General features: G+C 40.3%; 1 protein-coding gene across 1 annotated transcript in view; it reads left to right on the top strand.

Annotated features, from left to right (window-relative positions):
* LOC135209041 (methyltransferase-like 26) overlaps positions 1-19,989 on the top strand; it is a 57,021-nt gene that overhangs the window by 34,544 nt on the left and 2,488 nt on the right. The window contains exon 3 of the mRNA XM_064241584.1: positions 4,110-4,328. Coding sequence (XP_064097654.1) covers positions 4,110-4,328 — 219 coding nt within the window. The remainder of the gene's footprint in view (positions 1-4,109; positions 4,329-19,989) is intronic.

Below are 19,989 nucleotides of genomic sequence, written 5' to 3'. Positions count from 1 at the left end.
TACCTGTAGCGTGTGCCGCGAAATTTGAAATTCTGTCGGAGACGACGGAGTCTATAGCTAAGTATATATCTGTCAGGTAAGTATGTATAAAACTTTATTGTAACATGACAATATCATTTTTTGTCTAGCACCATAAAATCTGCGATTTATGGCGCCATAACAGGCCAAGTTTTGGTTATTGGCACCATAAGATGCTGATAATAGATTTATGGTGCCATAAGGTGCTCATAACAATCATGGCACCATAACATACCCAACAGAGCCACCATTAACAAAATCTCTGTGCCATAAGCCCATAAATCTCCGAGTTTCGATTACTGGCGGTTTTCGCTTATCAGCACCCTGCCATGAACGGAACCTCTGCCAAGAATGGAACCCCTGCCAAGAATGGAACCCCTGCCAAGGACAGAACCCCTGCCAATAACCAGGGAATGCCTGTACCGCAAATAGACGAATTTCCCACGAATAATAGGGGCAATTGTTCCTGAGAGAAGTCAGTGAATGCGTGAGTCCGTGAATCCGGAGAACGCGAATACGGGGGATCCATTGTACCAGCAAAGACTGTCAACTTTTGGAAATAAACCAATGAAAGAAATTTTATCATAATCTTTTACATTTTCAGTGGTTCTGATTTTGATGTTTCTGAGGAACGGTGATTTATGTAATAAGATTTAAAGATAAGTGGTACATATATAATAAGAGCACAAAAACCTTAGAGCATTTAGTGAATTTTAAATCAGACTTTTAAAAAATTACTTGACGTATTCAGAATTTTAATATACTGTATGTACGTACCTTTTTAGCTTGTTTATGAAAACATGAGTAAATGTATTTATTGCATGTATGGATGTGTTCTAGTATGAAAGCAGGTTTTTATTTAAATTTTACTTAGCCCTGGCATTTTATCTAATCCTTTGGGCCAGCCCTATGAGAGCTGAAAGTCAGCTCAGTGGTCTGGTTAAACCAATTTATAATGATATTAATAATATTTGCAGTCCCCGGTTTATGATGGGGGTTCCATTTGTGAGATGCTTTGTAAGCCAGAAATCGTCATAAGCCTGAACATTGTCAAAAATTGTCGAAAATCCTAAGAAAACCTTACTTTAAATGCTTTGGGTGTATTGAAACTATGTAAACTTCATTTTTATTGCTTTTTTTCATCAAAAAAACTTTCAAATATTGATTATTTTGCCTATTTGAAGTCATATTTCTTCTGTCGGATTGGCTTCTTAAGTGTCGTAGCCCTGGAATGTGCGTCGTATTTTCGGAACGTCGTAAGCCAAAACTGTCATAAATCGGGGACTGCCTACCATTTAAAATTAGCCTACTTTTCTGAGTTAGCTTTAACCATAAGTCAGCTGCAGTATGTACATAACTTTTCTCAGAATATGCAAAATAGTATCGATGACTTTCATCTCCTAAATTTATTATGTTCATAATTATTGCTATTAGTTTCTTTGTCATTTATTTTGATTGCAGAGGGTAATGAGATGACAAAAATAAAGAATAAATTTTGGCGATCTCAGTGCATTTGAATGTCGCCGTCAAAGTGTAAACAAAACACTGCCCTCTACTTATTGAGGAAAATGAACACTAAACTATTTGCTGATGGGAGAAACATATTCTAGCATAGATAAAGTTTTATGCTCGCGCTTCTTACCTCTAGCGTATTGAATGAGTAGATATACCGCTATAAAAAAGAAATGATCAAAATTGCATCACCTATAAGTCTTTCAGGTACTCAAAGAGTAAGGAGTGGATATGTAAAAGAATATATTGATTCATTTAAAGATGATGATAACATATATGACTTCATACATTTTCATTACTGACAATTATTTTCAGAAAAGAAAAAGAGATATGGGATTATTTTGCTGTCAAGAAGTTGTAAACATTAAGTGGTGTTACCCTCGTGGCCGTGCAGCAAACTAATGGTGGCTGATTCAAAATCAAGTTGAGCCACCGGAGTTCCCAGACCACAGAATGCCAGTTTTAAGAGGTTCAACTGTACTGAGCTTGCACTCATCCACAAAAATACCATGTGGACATAAAAATCAATAGAATCTACTTATCTTGCAAAACAAGTCAATAAAAAGTTAATTACAAAAGAAATGGAAGAAACTATACGGATCTTCTTCCCAGCTATCAAAGATTATCCAAAATTTTCTTAACATCCTTGGAGGAAAATGCAAATTTTGTAAGAATAGTTCAGGATGACAGGTATCAGGGAGAATGACATCCTCAGCTGATTGCTGAGCTTCCAAATCTTGATGAAGCAGTTCAGCCTTTTCCCTAGGGTTAGTAACCAATCTAACCATCATCTGTTAGTAGTGGTGGAATGGCAGATGACCTTAACCCAAAGATAGATACTACAGATACTACAACACTTTTTGCTTTGTTGATCATGGAAGTGAAGGAGGACCTGTTGTGGTGAATAGATGACAGGAACCTCCTTTGGGGGTTCTGTTGAACCTCCTTTCACAGGAAATGTTCACTTCTTAAGATGTATCATAAGTTCTATGGGGCACAAACTTGAATGGCTTGTTTGTCTCAAGGTTGTGGACTCATGAAGATTTCTTACTTGCTCATCAATGTTCTTGAGAGAGCTGCAGCACTGCTAGGGTTGTGGACTTTCCAAGATTAGCTGATGTGAGACACTTGCTGATGAGTGACACCATAACTATAATTTTGTATATCAGCACACAAGAAGGTACAGTCCCCTACCACTTTGTGAGTTAGCTAGGCAGGGGCAAGAGTAGATAGCTCAATATGACATAGAGTTTAAGCCAGATTCATCCCAGGTTGCTGGAATGTGTTGGGCAATTAGCTTAGTTGCCAGGGTTAGGTACATGCAGTGGTCCCTACAAATGCATGTAGCAGAGAGGTATTCAATGGTTGATTTGTTCACCACTTTGTTAAACCTGCACTGGGCTGCAATGGAAGGCACCTTCCAACATCCTAAGGACAACCTCAGTGTTTGCACCTTTCTGTTGCTCTCCCTATATGAGTCAGCAGGTGAAGATATTGACCCTGTGCCCTGGGTGAGAGCTCACGAAGTCAGGGGCATTACTCCATCCCTAGTATTCATGATGAACTTCATTATTACAGGCACCGAGGGCAGGTGTGTCACAGCACCAAACCCTTACACCTCTTCCAACCTATGGGACAAGTCTTTGAATACCTTCTCCTTAGGTCTTGTGGCAGCTCCTTAGCTCCCTACTTAGGCAATATAGCATCACAGTAGTGAATCATTGGTTAAATGGAGTGGTTGGTACACTTTCCCTATTTGTATTGACTTTTTCCCTGCAGCCACACACTGTATTCTCACTGGCTGGTAGAGATTCAGGTAAGATACTCAACAGAGCTTCCTATCTTGGAATTTCATTAGTTAATAAATGTAACTCCCTCCATCTGTACTCCTAACAGAGGAGCTATTAGAGGATAATTGTCTGTGATTTAATATTATGCTACCATCCGAGCTGGTTGTCCCATCTTACAAGGGAGCCTATGTCCTTTTTCCTGAAGTGAGGTTACAATAGTCTATACTGGCACTGGACCTGTCATCATGAACATCACACACACTAGGGTAAACAGAAAGTTGTATGTTTCATCTTTCCACTTGCTCACATATGTGACCTGTGGGAGATCAATACCAGTCATGATCTTGAGACATTCCCTCCTGCTTACGACCATGTTTTTCCCAGATATACAATTAAAAGTCTTCAGGTTTTTACGTATATCTGAAAAATGCAAATTATCTTGAAAAGTTGCCATGATACTTAGGTTCTTATTTCAAGTAATGTACATACTCATATATGACTCTGGTTGTAGACTTACATTTGTTCTTTTCTGCTTATCATGTAGTTTTTAATATATATATTATTTTTAATATGCATATTATGAGTCTTATACAAGATGACCCAAGTTAATAATGATGATGAAAGACAATTATTCATCAGTATAGTTTCCCATTTAGTTGTAGACAAAACTTAACTTTTCAGTAGTTCAAGCAAGTTGTAGAAAAAACCTGTTTACTTTCATTGTAGTATGTAATTAGTAGTATGAAAATGTAAAACCAGTGTACCTCCATTTTAACATTAACATTGCAGCCTTTAAGTGAATGGAGCAGTACTGTAGCTGAGAAGTCTGTAGATGTCATCATTAATATCAATATGGTCCACATTACACCATGGAAATGTGCTGAAGGGCTGTTTGCTGCAGCAGGAAAGCTACTAAAAGCTGGTGGTATTATGGCTACATATGGACCTTATGCAATTCATGGCGAGATCACCCCAGAGAGCAATGTATCTTTCAATGAGTCTTTAAAGGTAAGATGCACACATTATTGACCTGCCAAGTTAGAACAACCCAGATTTGCAATACTCTCCATGCCATTCATTCTGGTCTTAGCTGCCTCTATCCTTATCATTCTGGTCTCAGCTGCAAACTGTCAAGATCTCTCTTTTCCTCTTATTTTGATTCAGAGTACATATTCTGATTTTCTTCCATTTTCCATTTCATTTCCCTTTCATGTTGCTTTTTACTTTGTGTTGTAGGGGGTTCACCAGTAGTATTCACTTAAAATGCAATGATATTTCATAAAAAATATTGTTTCTTAATAATACTAAGTACGTACTAAATTTCATGAAAATGTGGCTTTTAAAGTTCAGTATAATTGAAAGTGCTAATTGGATGAATCAGTGTTAACCACTTCCTTTTTCTTGATTTTACTTATATATTTCCTGTTTGAAAATTAGGCATGTGATATGAAGTTTGTGCTGTAATTGCTGTAACTACTCATTCGGTCTTCATTGCTGTTCCCATATACTTTATTCAAAGCTGCTACTGTTCTCATATACTTTAATTCAAAGCCACAGCATATTCATTCATTGTGCAGTCACAGGAATGTGGAAAAGATTTGTACAAAGTTTAAATATAGTAACTACAAGTCTTTCTCCAAACTTTGACAAAGTGTCAGAATACTGGGCATATCCTACTTACCTGACAGTGTTTCTAGAGTGACTTGGATTTTTGAGTTTGTGTTAGATCTTTTATTCCTTTAATGGGTCTGGACACTTAGTTTTCATGAAGAGAATATTGTAATACTTGGACTACATTTTTAAAGTGTAATTATATGAAATACCTAGTCACTTGTTGATTTTAGTGCCCAACACCCATGATATTTAGAAGTCTGATGAGCAGGTTACCATCATTTTTTGCAATACGTATTCCTCTGTCTGGGCATAAATCCTCATGTATCAAGGTACAAAGGTGCAGGTAATGTTAATTATTTGTTTGAGATGAATCTTACCTACTGTTAAAGTTAGCCTACATCATTGTGCCATTAGATGCAATTGGCATGAAAAAAAAAAAAAACTTGGTTGAGCTGAATGGACTTTCTGTAATCACCTGTCTCACTAGGGTGTATTGGGAAATTCATGTTCTTGTGAGAATTCTTCTTGCCATGCCCTTGTGCATACGGTGTAAATCTGCTGTATTAATTTGGGCTATTTTTTTCTTATTATTATAGTGTTGTGCTTATTTTTGGTGGTTTTGCATTATGTCATCTACAGCAAGTATACAGAAGCATTTGGTTCTGTAGGAACTAGTTTTTTATAGACTGAATGCATTTGGTTGGGAATGATAATCACATGGGTGTTGCTGGTAGGGTAATAAGTGTGATTTTTCTCTTCTCAGTGAGAAACTAATAAATTTGAGAGGTATTGGGAGATGTGAGAGGCAGATAGTTTATGTAGACAATCAAGTCTGGTCAAAAGGCTACTCGATCAACATTTTATTCTTCCAGTTTTATTCCTCTTTCACTCCTGTTCTGTTCCGGAGCTCTAAAAATCATTAACGTTCTTTGGCCTAATAGTGAGGCTGAAGTGTGTACTAATGAATTTTGTATGTTGTTGAAAGGGCAGCTGCTCATGCTGCTCATGTACTGTGCTAGGTTAAAATAATTTTGAAGAATAGAAATAATAAATAACATTAGTTCTGAAGGCACAGTGGTTCTTGAGGAGTGTTAATGTTACCTTGATAGAATTGTTTTTGATAGTTTAGAATGAATGTCTTGTGTTGTACAAGTAAGTTCAAAGAAACAGAAACAGTTGTGTTCATATTCATAATAATAAAGTAGCTCAAGCTCAGTGGTCAGTAGCTGTTTTTGGTGCATCTCATCATTGTCTCCTTGACCTAGACGTATTGAAGGTCATTGCTAAAGTTGACTCGAATCAAGGGAGTAGGGAATTCTTGGCACAGTGTTTGAACTTTTCCCTCAAGTGTACTGCACCTGCTGCCAGTTCCACAAGAAAATAATGTGTGGATATCAACCCAAAGTGCCCCGAAGTTCTTGTGCTTTCAGCAATCTTTTTCAAGGTCATCAAGGCTTACATTCGAAGTAAAAGAATTGCAGAGGTAACAGTAACAGATGTTTTGAACTCTTGAGATCAAGCAGGATGCCATCTACAGAGTTTTTGAAAAGTGTCAAAACTTCAGAGAAGAACTTTGCATTGTGTGGGTTTTCAGGGTGGGATATTTTATACCCTTTGTTACTCTTCCACCTATGTAGGCATCGCTGGTCTTCCCAGCCCACTTTTCACACAAAGAAGTTCCAAGTTTTGAAAATCACTTAGATTTAATGCAGGTAATTGAGTCAGTTTTAGACTAGTAACTGAGGTTTTTACCATTCCATTTTCTTTGTTCCGAAGGTCCCAAAGGGACCTGGAGACCAGTATTAAACATTTCAACTCTTAACCCTTAAACGCCGAGCCGGTATTTCCGAAAGTGTCTCCCGTATGCCAGCGGCGTTCTGGAGTGAGCGCCGAAGCGGAAAAAAAGTTTTTTTTTAAATCACAGCATTTTTGGCTCCTTTTTTGTCATTGCCTGAAGTTTAGTATGTAACCATCTGAAATGAAAAAAAAATCATTATCATATATAAATATTGGAATATATGACAGCGCAACAAAAAATTTTGTACATGAACTTTCCTGTCAGACATATACTTAGCTTACGTCTCTGACGTCACGACAGAATTCAAAACTCGCGGCAAACGCGACAGGTAGGTCAGGTGATCTACCTTACCCGCTGCTGGGAAGCGGGTGTAAGAACCAACATACCTTTCTTGCCAGATTTTTTCTGTCGTCGGTGTCGACCACACCTGTTGTCGGTACCTCTTGACAGTTGGATTCTTTTCTCGTTTTCGCCCTGGATTGTTTCTACGGACTTTTGGTGAAGTACCCGATCTTTTGGCCTGGCATTCGCGATTTGTGGACAGTTATTTGACTTTTCTTTGGATTTTTCTTGGATTCATGATGTCTGTTGATACTAAGAAAACTGCTATGTTTAGAGTTTGTTGTATGACTGAGTGTAAGGTGAGGCTACCGAAAGCTGCGGTAGACCCTCACACGGTATGTTTGAAGTGTAGAGGGAATGAATGCACCTTTAATAATCCTTGTAATGAATGTGAAAAGCTGAATGAGGATGAATGGAAGTCTTTTGTCTTCCTACTTGAGGAAGCTTGAAAAGGATAAAGTTAGGAAAGCTTCTTCTAGGAGCAGTAGTAGATCTCGTATTAGCGAGTTGGATATAGATAATCCTATTTTAGAAGTAGCTCCTTTGTCAGTTTCAGCTCCTGCTCCCTGCACCGAAGCCGAAGATGCGCCTTCGGAAGTGGCCTCCATGAAAGCCACCATTCGCAGTATTGAGAGGAAAATCAAACAATTAGAAGGTAAGAGTGATTCCAATAGTGATTTGTGCAGTGAACCCAGTGCAGTGGAGGGTGCGTCTGATCGGCTCCCTAATGCTTCCAGGCCTAGACCTCTTCCAGACTCCCAGTCCCAGTGGAGGAGGAAAGTCGAAAGCCGCAGGAAGGTTAGGGAGCATCCCCACCGGTCAGGCGTCCCCTCGGTAGCTCCTGTTGATCGTTCCCAGGCTACCTTGGATCGCTCCAAGAGAGAAATATTGCGTCAATGCTTCTCGTCTTTGCCTTCGCCTTCTCCTAAACGAGGATGGAGCTCTTCGGAAGCCTCGCGCCCTTCGAAGAGAGCCTGGAACGCTCCCTGCGCCCGTCCATCCAGCCCTGAAGTTTTTTCGGAAGAGCCTGAGGTGGAAGCGAAGAAACGTAAGAGATCTCAGGAGTATCGTTCCCCGAGCAGAGATCTAGCCTCGTCACCTGTTCAAGAGTTTGTGAATTCTCCTGCAAGGGTGTTGGCTAACCTTCAGGCGCAGATTTCGGCTCTGGCTGGCTCTTTTTGCGTGTCGTCTCGTCGTAGGAAGGACGTCTCGCTTCCTGTAAAGAAGTCCAGGCTCCCCTCTCCTGACTCTCGCTATTCGACGGAAGCGGCCCGCTCACCTGTGCGTTCGGATTCTCACAGGAGACTTTCTGCTTCGGACAAGATCCCATCTGCGTCCAAGCGCCATTCGCCTGACAGACAGGATGTCTTTGTTTCTCCTTCGGACAAGGAGCAGACTGCTCGTAGGAGATCTTCACCCTACAGACGCTCTTCTCGAGACAGGATCGCTCCCCTTGATAGGCGCCAAGAGCCTAGTAGGCGCTACTCGCCTCGTAGCCGCTCCTCGTCTCGCCTCCACTCTCCTGTTGACAAGCGCCCTAAATCGGACAGGCACTCTTCGCTGGACAGGCGTCAAGAGCTTGTTAGGCGCGTTTCTCCTGGCAGGCGCTCTTCTCCTAACTTTCACTCTCCTCGAGTCAGGCGCCGAGATCCTAGCAGGCGCTTCTCCCCTTGTAGGCGCTCACCTAGTAGGCGCTCGTCGCCAGAGATCCTCTCGCCTCGGTTCAGGCGCCAAGAGCCTGGTAGCCGCTTCTCGTATGGCAGGCGCTGTTCGCCTGGTAGCCGCTCTCCTTTGGATAGGCGCCAAGAGCCTGATAGAAGTTCTTCTTCAAACAGGCGCTCTGCTCCTGACAGCCGCCTTACTCCTGTTAGGCTCCAAGAATCTGGAAAACGCATTCCTCCAGACAAGAAGGATGTTGCAAGTAGGCACGTTTCTGAAGCTTTGTCTCCAAGACGTATACGTCTTACTTCCTCTAGAGACTCTCTTAAGAATAGTCGCGGCTCTAAGGATCATGAGGGTTCTTCAGCTCAGGAAGAACAGGATCCATCAGAAGAAGAAGGACCAAAAGACTCCTCTGTTTCCTCCTATAAGAGGTTGACAGGTTTGCTCCTGCAAGAGTTCGGAGATATCCTTTCTCCTGTGGCTCCTCCTTCTCCTCTTTCTTTATTCTCCACTTCGAAGACGTCGAAGGTTTCGTCTTGTGTAAGGATGAAACCTACTGTTTCCATGAAGAAGGCGCTTAGAGGTTTTGGGGAATGGCTCCTTTCTAAGGAAGAGAAAGGGAAGACTGTTTTTTCTTTCCCTCCGTCTAAACTGACTGGCAGATTGGGATTCTGGTACGAATCGGGCGAACCTTTAGGCCTCGCTCTCCCTTCGTCTGCGGACTCGGACTTCTCTTCATTGGTGGATTCTGCTCGTCGTTCCGCCCTCTTGTCCGCCAAGACTACGTGGGGGATGAACGAACTTGACCACCTACTGAAGGGAATGTTCCGAGTCCTGGAAGTTTTCAACTTCCTTGATTGGTCTTTAGGAGTTCTGGCTAATAAGACCCAGACCCCTGATTCACTGTCTCCTGAAGATCTTAACTGCGTCCTCACTTGCATGGACAAAGCAGTGAGAGACGGATCGAGTGAAGTCTCCTCACTGTTTGGAGCTGGAGTTATTAAGAAGCGGTCTGTCTACTGTTCGTTTCTCACTAAGGCAGTTTCACATGCACAAAGGGCCTCGCTTATGTATGCTCAACTCTCTCCTCTTCTGTTCCCCAAGAAAATTATTCAAGATGTCTCGAGTGCCCTTTCAGCTAAGGCTACTCAGGACATGTTAGCACAGGTGGCCAGGAAACCTCGCTCTGTCTTCCAACCCAAGGCCAAGAAAGAGACTCCTCTGAGGCAGGAGCCCTTTCGAGGAGGACCCGCTGTCAGAGGTTCTTCAACCAGAGGAACTAGACCTTTTAAGAGAGGTAAAACCTTCTCTAGGTCAGTCAGAGGGAAGAAATAGCGATCAAGGACTCCAGACATCAGTGGGTGCCAGAATACTGAAATTTGCCGACGTCTGGGCCCACAAAGGGGCAGACAATTGGTCCCTATCGATTGTCAGCAAAGGATACCTCATTCCCTTCTCGTCAAGACCACCATTGACGACAACTCCGAGGGAGTTGGTGGCCAAGTACAAGGACCCCATCATGAATCAAGCCCTTTCTCTAGCAGTAGATCTCATGCTAGAGAAGGAGGCTATAGAACTAGTGAAAGATCCCCGCTCTGCGGGCTTTTATAACAGACTATTCCTAGTTCCGAAGAACTCAGGAGGATGGAGACCGGTTTTGGATGTAAGCGCCCTGAACGTCTTTGTGGAAAAGAGGAAGTTCGCCATGGAGACAACTTCCTCAGTGTTAGCGGCTCTTCGTCCAGGGGACTGGATGGTGTCTCTAGACCTTCAGGACGCTTACTTTCATGTGCCGATCCATCCTTCTTCACGGAAGTATCTACGATTCATGATGGGAGGAAACATCTTCCAATTCAAGGCCTTGTGCTTCGGCCTATCGACTGCACCCCAAGTTTTCACGGGGTTAATGAAAAACGTGGCGCAGTGGCTACATTTGGAGGGAGTGAGGGTGTCGCTTTATCTCGACGACTCGCTAATCAGAGCAGAGTCTCAAGAAAGATGTCTGGAGGACCTTCAAAAGACCCTTACATTGGCAAGTTCTCTGGGACTTCTGGTGAACTTCCAGAAGTCTCAATTAATCCCCAGTCAAGAGCGGATCTATCTGGGGATTCGGATAGCTTCTCTGGCTTTTCGGGCTTTTCCGTCGCCAGAGAGGATAGCTCGTTGCTACGAGAAAATAACGACCTTCCTAGAGAAAGATGCATGCACAGCGAGGGAGTGGATGAGTCTGCTGGGGACACTCTCCTCGTTGGAGCAATTCGTTTCTCTAGGAAGGTTGCATCTCAGGCCTCTACAGTTCTTCCTATACCAGAACTGGAGGCGTCTCTCCCTAGATCTGGAGTTCTCCTTCAAGATCTCAAGAGGAATCAAGAGAGACCTTCGGTGGTGGAACAACCCACTTCGTTTTGTGGAAGGAATGTCTCTTTACATGCCGAACCCCAACCATGTGTTGTTTTCCGACGCATCGGAAGCAGGTTGGGGAGCGACGCTCGGGACAAGAGAAGTGTCAGGCACCTGGAAGGGGGATCAGGTGTCCTGGCACATCAACAAGAAAGAGTTGATGGCAGTCTGGATGGCATTGAAAGCCTTCGAGCCCCACGTCCGAAATGCAGTAGTGCAGGTCAATTCGGACAACACAACAGCCTTGGCGTACATCAAAAAACAGGGGGGGACGCACTCCTTCTCCCTGTACGAAACAGCAAGGGATCTTCTGCTGTGGTCTCAAACAAGGAAGATCAGTCTTCTCACCAGATTCGTACAGGGAGAAAGGAACGTCAGGGCCGATCTCCTGAGCAGGATGAATCAACTCCTGCCTTCCGAGTGGACCCTCCACTCAGAGGTATGCCAAGACCTGTGGAGAAGATGGGGCAGACCTCACATCGACCTCTTTGCAACAGCAAGGAACGCAAGAATCGAACTTTACTGCTCCCCGATCTCAGACCCAGGAGCAGTATCAGTGGATGCGTTTCTCCTAGATTGGACAGGTCTAGACGTCTACGCCTTTCCCCCCTTCAAAGTACTGGGACAAACCCTCAAGAAATTTGCTATCTCGGAGATGACAAGAATGACGCTAGTAGCTCCGTTCTGGCCCGCCCAAGATTGGTTCACAGAGATACTGGAATGGTTGGTGGACATTCCAAGAGCACTTCCACAAAGACAAGATTTGCTCAAACAACCCCACTTCGACAGGTATCACAGAAACCTCCCCGCTCTCAATCTGACTGGCTTTCGACTGTCAAAAGTTTTGTCAGAGCGAAGGGGTTTTCGACAAAAGCTGCTAAGGCTATCGCCTCAGCTAGAAGACCTTCGACCCTTAAAGTCTACCAGTCGAAGTGGGACGTCTTTCGCCGGTGATGCAGGAACCAGAAGTTTTCCTCTTCCAGTACCTCTGTGACTCAGATAGCAGATTTCCTAGTTTTCCTCAGAGAAAAATGCGGTTTGGCAGTATCTACTATCAAAGGATACCGGAGCATGCTGGCTGCTGTGTTCAGACATAGGAATTTAGATCTTTCGAATAACAAAGATCTTCATGATCTATTAAGATCTTTTGAAACTTCCAAGAAAACTTCGAACGAAGTTCCAAGTTGGAATCTGGACGTGGTTCTTCGTTTCCTGAGGTCCTCTAGGTTTGAACCACCACATTTAGCCTCCTTTAAAGATCTTACGAGGAAAGCTCTCTTTCTCATGGCTTTAGCATCCGCTAAAAGGGTTAGTGAGATTCATGCCCTAGAAGGAAGGGTAGGTTTCAAAGGAGATTCCGTGGTTTGTTCCTTCCTTCCTTCGTTTTTAGCAAAGAATGAGAACCCCTCAAATCCTTGGCCAAGGAGCTTTGAGGTTCGTGGATTATCTGCCCTAGTAGGGGAAGAACCTGAAAGAACTCTTTGCCCTGTTAGGAGTTTAAAATACTACCTTCAGAAGAAGAAAACCCTTAAGGGCATTGAGGACAGACTATGGTGCTCTGTAAAGGACCCCAGCAGACCATTGTCGAAAAATGCGCTGTCTTTCTTCATTAGAAGTCTTGTGAAAGAAGCACATAGATCTTGTAATGAAGAACATTTCAAGCTCCTAAAAGTCAAGGCTCATGAAGTGAGAGCCATTGCCACTTCCTTGGCCTTTAATAAGAATATGTCTCTTCAGAATCTGATGAAAACTACATTCTGGAGATGTAATTCAGTATTCGCCAACCACTACCTAAAAGACGTCAGTATTACGTATGACGAGTGCTTCGCATTAGGCCCGTACGTATCGGCGGATTCGGTGCTGGGGCAGGGAGCTGGAACATATCCTTAGTAGTTTTTTTCCCTTGTTTTTGTTAATTGAGTTCATATGGTTGTATGAAAAATGATGCAGGTAGGCATCTTTTTTTTCGTTTCGTAATACTAATAACTTTAGTTTGGTTAGGTGATCGGATTTGGTTTGAAGCTCCCTGCGTTGGTAGTGGACAGGTTCTGTCATAGAAGAGGGCGAACCCCCATTGACATGATCCGACTTGGATTCTACTAAGTAAGCGGATATCAAGTCCCGTTAGTAGACCCAAAGAGTCTTTTCAGCTGTAGGTCACGCCCTCGCTGTAGCTCTTATGGCTATGCAGACTAATAGACAGTATCTATGAAGTCTTCAGCCTAAACAGGTAAGAACCAAGGTTATTTTTATCCTACAACAGGTGTTGTTTACCTTTTCTTTGTTATTTTCTGTCTTGTACCCTCCACCAAGGGTGTCAATCAGCTAAGTATATGTCTGACAGGAAAGTTCATGTACAAAAATGATATTGTTATTTTACAATAAAGTTTTGTACATACTTACCTGGCAGACATATACGATTGATGGCCCGCCCAGCCTCCCCTCAGGAGACAGGTATAAGAGAGAAAAAATCTGGCAAGAAAGGTATGTTGGTTCTTACACCCGCTTCCCAGCGGCGGGTGGGGTAGATCACCTGACCTACCTGTCGCGTTTGCCGCGAGTTTTGAATTCTGTTGTGACGTCAGAGACGTAAGCTAAGTATATGTCTGCCAGGTAAGTATGTACAAAACTTTATTGTAAAATAACAATATCATTTTCATATATAATTGTATATAAATAATACTGTGAGCAAAACGGTTAAAGCTAGTGAGTTAATTATTTCTTTGTTGTATTGTACACTAAATTGCAATGATTTTGGTATATAACAAATTGTAAAACAATCAAAGCAACACAGAGAAAATATTATCACAATATTATGCATAAATTCGTAACACGCGGACGTAAAAAAAAAGTAGTTTTCAAACATTCACCATAAATTGAAATTTTGTGCTAGAGACTTCCTGTTTGTTGCAAAATGAAGGTAATTGATTGAATATTACTACACTGTAAGTGTTGTAGCTTACAATTGCAGTTTTTGACCATTTCGGTCGAGTTAAAGTTGACCAAAGGTAAAATTTTTTCTATTTATCGTGATTTATATGAAAATATTTCAAAACTGATAAAAGCTACAACCATGAGTTATTTTTTGTTGTATTTTACATGAAATTGCACACATTTTCATATATAAAACTTTATGTAAAAGCTAATATAAAATGGTGCAAACATTACGACAATCAGACAAAAGAATTTCTGATTTTTTCGGCAGAGTTACCGCGCGGACGTAAGGAAAAAGTTATCTTAAAAAATTCACCATAAATCAAAATATTGTGCTAGAGACTTCCAATTTGTTGCAAAATGAAGGTAAATGATTGAATATTACTAGAGAGTGTAAGAGTTTTAGCTTACAATTGCAATTTTTTACCATTTCGGTAGAGTCAAATTTGACCGAAAGTTGAAATTTTGGAACCTATCGTTATTTATATGAAAATATTTCAAAACTGATAAAAGCTACAACCATGGGTTGTTTTTTGTTGTATTCTACATGAAATTGTGCACATTTTCATATAGTACAAAACTTTATGTAACGGCTAGTATAAAACATAAACATTATGACAATCTGACGAAAAATTTCAGATTTTTTTGGAAGAGTTACCATGCGGACATAAGGAAAAAGTTTTTTCACAAATTCACCATAAATCGGAATATTGTGCTAGAGACTTCCAATTTGTTGCAAAATAAAGGTAAATGATTGAATATTACTGAAATGTAAGAGTTTTAGCTTACAATTGCGTTTTTTGACCATTTCTGTCGAGTCAATGTTGACCGAAGGTTGAAATTTTGGCACTTATCGTTATTTATATAAAAATATTTCAAAACTGATAAAAGCTACAACCATGGATTGTTTTTTGGTGTATTCTACATGAAATTGCACATATTTTCATATTTAAAACTTTATGCGAAGGCTAATATAAAACGGTGCAAACATTGCGACAATCAGACAAAAGAATTTATGTTTTTTTTGGCAGAGTTACAGTGCGAACGTAAGGGAAAAGTTTTTTCAAAAATTCACCATAAATCAAAATATTGTGCTAGAGACTTCCAATTTGCAAAATGAAGATAAATGATTGCATATTACTAAAATATATGAGTTTATAGCTTACAACTGCATTATTTTACCATTTAGGTAGAGTCAAAGTTGACTGAAGGTTGAAATTTTGGCACTTATCGTTATTTATATGAAAATATTTCAAAACTGATAAAAACTACAACTATGGGTTGTTTTTTGTTGTATTCTACATGAAATTGCACACATTTTCGTATATAAAACTCTATGTAATGGCTAATATAAAATGGTGTCAAAATTACGTCAAAGTGACGAAATAATTTCTGATGTGTCGCTGATGCTTTTTAGTGCGAGAAGAAAGAAATTTGCGCATGCGTGCCTTGGTAACGCTTGTAAACAGAACAACAGCTTGATCCATGAACTCCCAGCATCCCTCAAGGTGCATCGTTCAAAAGTTTTCACCAAGTAGGCCTATAACTATTTTTCCGCGAATTTAAAAAAAAAACTTTTTTGTGTCGACGTATCATACGTCAATTAAGCACCCAACAGACAATTTTCGTCGATGTTTAATACGACCAATAGGCGTTTAAGGGTTAACAAGTACGTTCGTTCAACTCTGTTTTCGATGGGCATGTCTACTTGGAACTTAGTGGCCTTCCTGAAGGGTGACGGGATGTTATCTGTCGATATGTAAGAAGCATACTCTTTTCTCAATCCATTCTCAGTTGAGGAAGTGTCTATGCTTTGTCTTCTAAGGGGAGGTCTTCCAATTCAAAGCTTTTGTGGTTTGGTCAGAGCACAGTGCCACAGGTATTTTCCCCTGTTTTGGCTCCCTTAGCAGGGAGATGTGTAATGGGAGTGAGTCCGAGTCGTCCTAAACTTTGATGACTGGTATTTCTCATAAACTCACATCAGGTGACTGTCTTCTGTTTCTGGCCTTGGTACTGGCTGTTCAGATCAATGTCAAATCCATGGATCTTCTGACATAGTCACTTATCTGGGGATAAAGATAAGATCTCACTTTTTGGGCTTTTCAAACAGAGACAGGTAAACAATTTTATATCACTTGTGAGAGCCTCTTTACCCTTCAAAGCCTCAAGCCAAGAAGTGGCTACCTCTGTTGGGTCACATCATCTCTGTAATGAAGTTAACATGGCCCATCTAAGACTGACCAAATAAATTTTTCCTTATGCATTCTTAGGTCAGGCTTTGTTTTCCGGACTATTCCAGCAGTAATTTCTTCAGATCTTTTTACATTCTCTTTGTTGGTGTATAGATTGGTTAAGACTGTTGATGGGCCTTCCCCTAGCCATCAATGGCCCAGACCACAGTTGCATCGGGGTCGGGTCAGGGATCCAGTGAGGAGAACATCAAAATGTTAGGGAGTTGAACAGTAAAAGAGATCAAAATGCATACATACAACTTAGAGCTTTTGGTGGATTGGAAGGGTCTTATGTGAGCAAAACTTCCAATGAAGACATAAGATGATAGCATTCTACTCCAACAGTTCAACCTCTCCTTTGTATGCGAGGCAAGGAACCGCAAATTGAACAATTTGTTTAGCCTAGCAGAGATACTTCTGGTTTGGAGAGAGTCCAGGAAAATTTTTCTTCCAACATTTTGTTCCTAGGAGAAAATGAGAAATATGTTATTGCAGACCAACTTCATATTCATGCAAGTCAGAAGTTGTGGAACCTTTGGCAAAAAACTCAGTGTACTGTGCTTCATGCCTGGATCTATGGCATGGCTAGTGAATGCTTTCTTTCTTGAGTGGTGAAATCTGAACCTTTATACTTTTCCTCCATGTGCTGTCTTGAGGAATAATTTCAACAAGATGTTAGTGCTGAAGTTGTTAGCTCTTGGTAGCCTCAACCAAACAGTTTTTGAAGCTAACTCTCCTGGAGGTAAAAGTTCTGAGCCTGCCAATTGGTAAAGATCATCTTAGACAGTTATATTTAAGAAGATTTCGTCAAAACCTCCACTCATTTCATCTGTCATTGTAGAAAGTGTTGACTGTCTCATGCAAGGTAGGGGCTTTTCAAGAGCAGCTAGGAAACCAAGCGCTAAGTCTAGAAGGCTCTCCACTGCTAGACTTTAACAACAGTGGTCAGTTTATTGATTAGTAGTGTTTGTCGTAATGGATATCCATCACCTGTACCTTTATAGATAACATGATCAAGTTCTGCCAGTATCTTAGGTATGCAAAGTAACTTTGTTCTAGGGTTGAAAATACATATGCAAACTGCTCTATGTATATTGTCTACAGTTCTGGGACATGTTAACTTGAATGATTTTCATAATTTCCTTTTCATTCATATTAGGACAAAATTTTACTTAAGTTAGTCAAGTGTTTTTGAGTTATGCCTTGTATTTTTATACATTGAAAATATTTATTTTTACCTCAGTATTAAAGAAGAGAGAATTGAAGTACAATAAAAAGATATATTTTTATAGGTTTATATAAAAGAAATAATTGGGTGGTTATTAAATTGTCATGGCAGTTTATTGAATGTTCTTATCCAATATACAAAGACGACTCATTGAAAACCTACATAAGACAATACAGGCAGTCTCCAGTTATTGGCAGGGGTTCTGTTCCTGGGGGTTTGCTGATAAGCAAAAACTGCCATTAACTGAAACTCAGTGATTTATGGTGCCCATAAGGGTTCTTATGGGCATAAGAACCCTTATGGCGCCAGATAACTGGAACTCGTCCCGTTATGGCGCATAAATTGCCGATTTTATGCAGCTAGACAAGCCCCATAAAACCAGATCACTGATAACCAAGTCTCCCAATAAACTGGGGACTGCCTGTATGAGTAACTTGTTCTGGTTGACTGCTACTGTTTGTTTCTTGAATTCATTGTAATAGGCATACAAAAATGTGTCAAAACAGAATCCTATGAACCACCTTAGTAAGACTATTACATTTAATGTGGCCTTGGTATGTAGGTATTTAAAGTAGTTTATTATTATCTATTTCCACCTCAGAATATGGATCAATATTGCAACCTGGCTGTTATGTGGTGTACAGTGTGCAAGAGGCTGACTTCATTAGGAATTGGTCCCTCATTTAATTAATTACTATGCATTTCAGGGATTGAGAGTCATTGTTTTTCCCAAATATCTTTGTCTAATTATTTGATCAAAATGGTATTTTGACACTACAAGACACCCCAGCTGATTTTTGGTAATACGTATAGTGCATTGTCAAATGGTGTTAGTTAAGGCATTTACTCTTGAATTAAAAGGTGTTGCCAAGCATCGCCAACCTCTGTTTTTGAATGTGCTTTACTCCCCTCCCGTCCCTCCCTACCTCCCCATTCCCATCCTCAGCCTTCCCTCAACTCACTCTCCTGGCCTGCCCATCTCTGCAACCCTTTTCCTGTCTTATTATATTATATATTGAGCAATATTGGATGTTATACATATGTTGGTTGTTGTAGAGTGTGTGTGAATTTTATTATTGCTATTGTATTTGACATACTATATCATTGTCCTGAGTGGGAAACCCTTTCGGTGCTCACCTGACTGGCACAGGATAATAAAGTAAACATCTCTGTTTTCTTCAAGATGCACTTGTTAACCAAAGTAGATTCGAGAATTCCTCAATAACTATTGAATATATATAGCACTGCATAATGTCATATGTATGTGTTGATGGCTGCAAATACAGGTATTGGGAAATTAAAAAGTAAAAAGGTGTAATTTTCCATTTTTTCCCAAAAAACTAAGAACTACAAAATGAACGGGCAAGGTAAACACACTAAAGATGTGGTGTGTACATCAAGTAAAATCCTATTTTGGAACCTATCACAAAAATAGGTTTGTATATGAAAATAGTGCATCACTTTACATTAATGATATAAGTAATATGATTCAGGATGCATGAAACTCTCCTCTTCAGTAAACTCAGCATGATGCAAATGAGTTACATCCTTATTACTGGTGTTAGATTAGTAGAAATGAAATTGTAGTGTGATATGAATATAGAAACACACTTATGCACAATGATATGGTAGTGATAGTAGTTTCCTCCAAATTTTATCCATTTTCTTCTTTACCTGATGATGCATATGGGGGATTTGGGGGGAAGTGAGCAGGCCTTTTTCTCCTTGTCTTGATTCAGCCTGTATAATGTAGTACCTAGTATCACGATCTCTTAATCCTTTACCCCTCATATCAACGTGTTGACTATGAGCAGGTAAGATTAGGTAACTAAATTAAATTCCAGTTTAATCTACAAACCAGTATACAATTAACGCTACTATTAACAAAAAATGCTGAGAAAAATTAACTATTGAGAAAAACGAGGACTCATGGTCCCTGAAATGCATAGTAGCTCTTCGTTGTCTAGAGCTGGGCAGATGTATCACCAGTTCTCTTAATTTGTCCCTCAAATGTTTTACTACTTGTGTTTTTCATTAGATAGTTATCGTACATCATCCAAGTTGGATTTTGGAAATATTTTTTCTAGATCTGGTCACACTGTATCCTTATTTCCTTTTAATTTTGTGTAATATTTTTTTTATAAAATAATTTAATTATAAACTTTTATAAATATGTGCAGTATAAGCTTTGTCAAAATACTAGTCTTAAATGAAAAGAATGTTTAAATCTTAAAGTATTTTTTTAGCTGTCTTTATTTCAAGCCCAGCATTTTTTAATTTGTAGATATCTCTGATAGACTAGTTCATTCTCAATCTTGTTCTAGTAACCATAGCAGTTCTGAACTTTATTGGTTTGCCTACTCTAGTAGTACTTGAACAAAGTACATTGTAGTGAAGGAAAATGGTTTGTATCTACGATACAGAAGTTTTGTAATGAGTTTCTTGAATTAAGGGAAACTG

The sequence above is a fragment of the Macrobrachium nipponense genome, chromosome 37 (genome assembly GCF_015104395.2).
Source record: "Macrobrachium nipponense isolate FS-2020 chromosome 37, ASM1510439v2, whole genome shotgun sequence".
In the NCBI taxonomy this organism is placed as follows: domain Eukaryota; kingdom Metazoa; phylum Arthropoda; class Malacostraca; order Decapoda; family Palaemonidae; genus Macrobrachium; species Macrobrachium nipponense.
This window is presented reverse-complemented; position numbering and strand designations above follow the sequence as displayed.